Source organism: Triticum aestivum, chromosome 1B, assembly GCF_018294505.1.
Source record: "Triticum aestivum cultivar Chinese Spring chromosome 1B, IWGSC CS RefSeq v2.1, whole genome shotgun sequence".
Taxonomy (NCBI): domain Eukaryota; kingdom Viridiplantae; phylum Streptophyta; class Magnoliopsida; order Poales; family Poaceae; genus Triticum; species Triticum aestivum.
The window spans coordinates 5,964,106-5,965,798 of NC_057795.1; the positions used below are offsets into that span (position 1 = coordinate 5,964,106).

At 46.8% G+C, this 1,693-nt stretch overlaps 1 protein-coding gene across 1 annotated transcript; it reads left to right on the forward strand.

The window, feature by feature from the left end:
- The first annotated feature begins 650 nt into the window (after positions 1–650).
- Positions 651–1,277, forward strand: LOC123102994 (uncharacterized). The gene has a single exon (XM_044524478.1). It carries the CDS (start codon positions 829–831, stop codon positions 1,036–1,038), a length of 210 nt encoding a protein of 69 aa, XP_044380413.1. The 5' UTR covers positions 651–828; the 3' UTR covers positions 1,039–1,277.
- The last annotated feature ends 416 nt before the right edge of the window (positions 1,278–1,693 follow it).

Genomic DNA, 1,693 nt, shown 5'->3' on the forward strand with positions numbered 1-1,693 from the left:
GGTTTTTTTTTCTCGCATGAGCGGCGTTCACGCAGATAGCAGTGGTTCATTTCGAGTTGGTCTTCCGGACTTCGATTCTCATCGAGTTTGTCCATCGGGGTGGAGCCCCGGTGTAGATTCTCCGTGGTGTGATGAGGTTAGAGTTTCTTGCTGTTTGTGTGCAACGATTAGATTTTGAGTAAGATGTTTTAGATCTATTCAAGAGTTCAGTGGTGATGATTTCAGCTCTAGTACGCCACACCTCAGGGGCACGTGCATGAAGACTTCCCGGCTGTCATCAAGAAAGTCAAACCGGCTCAGGTAGGGGAGCACCGCATAGACGGACATTCCGACTGTGGCAGTGGTCCTTCGGTGGTGCTTGATTTAATTTTATTATGTATATAGGATGTGTTGCCCTTTTTACGAACCTTTGTAAAAGATCTAGGTCCTTTTTCACAAAAAGGACTACCTAATCATAAGATTTGAATAAATATATTTTCATGCATGTAGCTGCTAAGAGTATACAATAATTTAGAAAAAAAACCTTTTCTTTTCTTTTCTGAAGCGCAAGTGCAAAAGGTGTGACTAGAAAATACAAGTGCAAAAGGTGTGATTAGAAAACGGGCGATGTGGTCGTAGGCGGTAGGGAAAGCGGAACGTCACCAAACGAATGGGAATGGCGATGAAAGGGAGCCCTCACGCCTTTCCCTCCACAATCACACCATCCTCCTCCTCTGCTCCCGCTGCTCCTGGTTTGCTCTGCTCCATTGCCTTCCTTTCTCTTCCCCGAGGAGCTAGCTAGAAAGAGAGAAAGAAAGAAGCTCGCCGGCGTCGGAGAAGAGGGGGAGGATGTCGGACTGGGGGCCGGTGGTGATCGCGGTGGTGCTGTTCGTGCTGCTGTCGCCGGGGCTGCTGCTGCAGCTCCCCGGGAAGCACCACTTCGTGGAGTTCGGCAACATGCACACCAGCGCCATGGCCATCCTCGTCCACGCCATCATCTACTTCGCCCTCATCGCGCTCTTCGTCATCGTCATCGGCGTGCACATCACCACTGACTAGAGACCGGCGGAGCTCGATCACCCCGGCCGGCCAGCTCCAATTAAGCTGCTCTTCCCCTTCTTCCTTTTTCCAATTTTCATCCGATCCATCTGACTCCTGCCTCTGTGTTTCGTTTTGTTCTGTTCTTGCTGCTTGCAACTACTTGTAGTAGTACATGGGATCATGTTTGTTTGTTGCCATGCGTAATTAATCTCGCGCGTATGTAGCTTCTTGATTAATAAAGAGATGTGTGTACTCAATTTTCCATGGAGTGGCACAAGTTATTTAATCATCTGAAGCTCAAGATGAACCGGTAGATGTGTGCATATAGTAAGGCTTGCATTTTTTTTCTTGCAAAGCAACGACCTTCATTTCAGCTACAGCGCTTTTCAACTACCCCTGCGATATCCAGAGCATAGATTGATTATAACCAGTAGTTTTGCCCATGTGTCATTCTTGGGTTCATGATTCTGCTGATACAATGAATTAGCTACTCCCTCCGTCCCATAATGTAAGACACTTTTTGACACTAGTGTAGTGTCAAAAAACCTCTTACATTATGGGACGGAGGGAGTACTTGATAGCTGAATTTAACCAAGTGATTATGCAATACTCCATCAATTAAGTACTGATAATCCTAGACCTACGTAGCTTTACGAAGCGGTTTACGTAACCT

Coding starts and splice junctions, on each gene's coding strand:
- LOC123102994 (XM_044524478.1), top strand. CDS start 829: ATGTCGGACTGGGGGCCGGTGGTGATCGCGGTGGTGCTGTTCGTGCTG.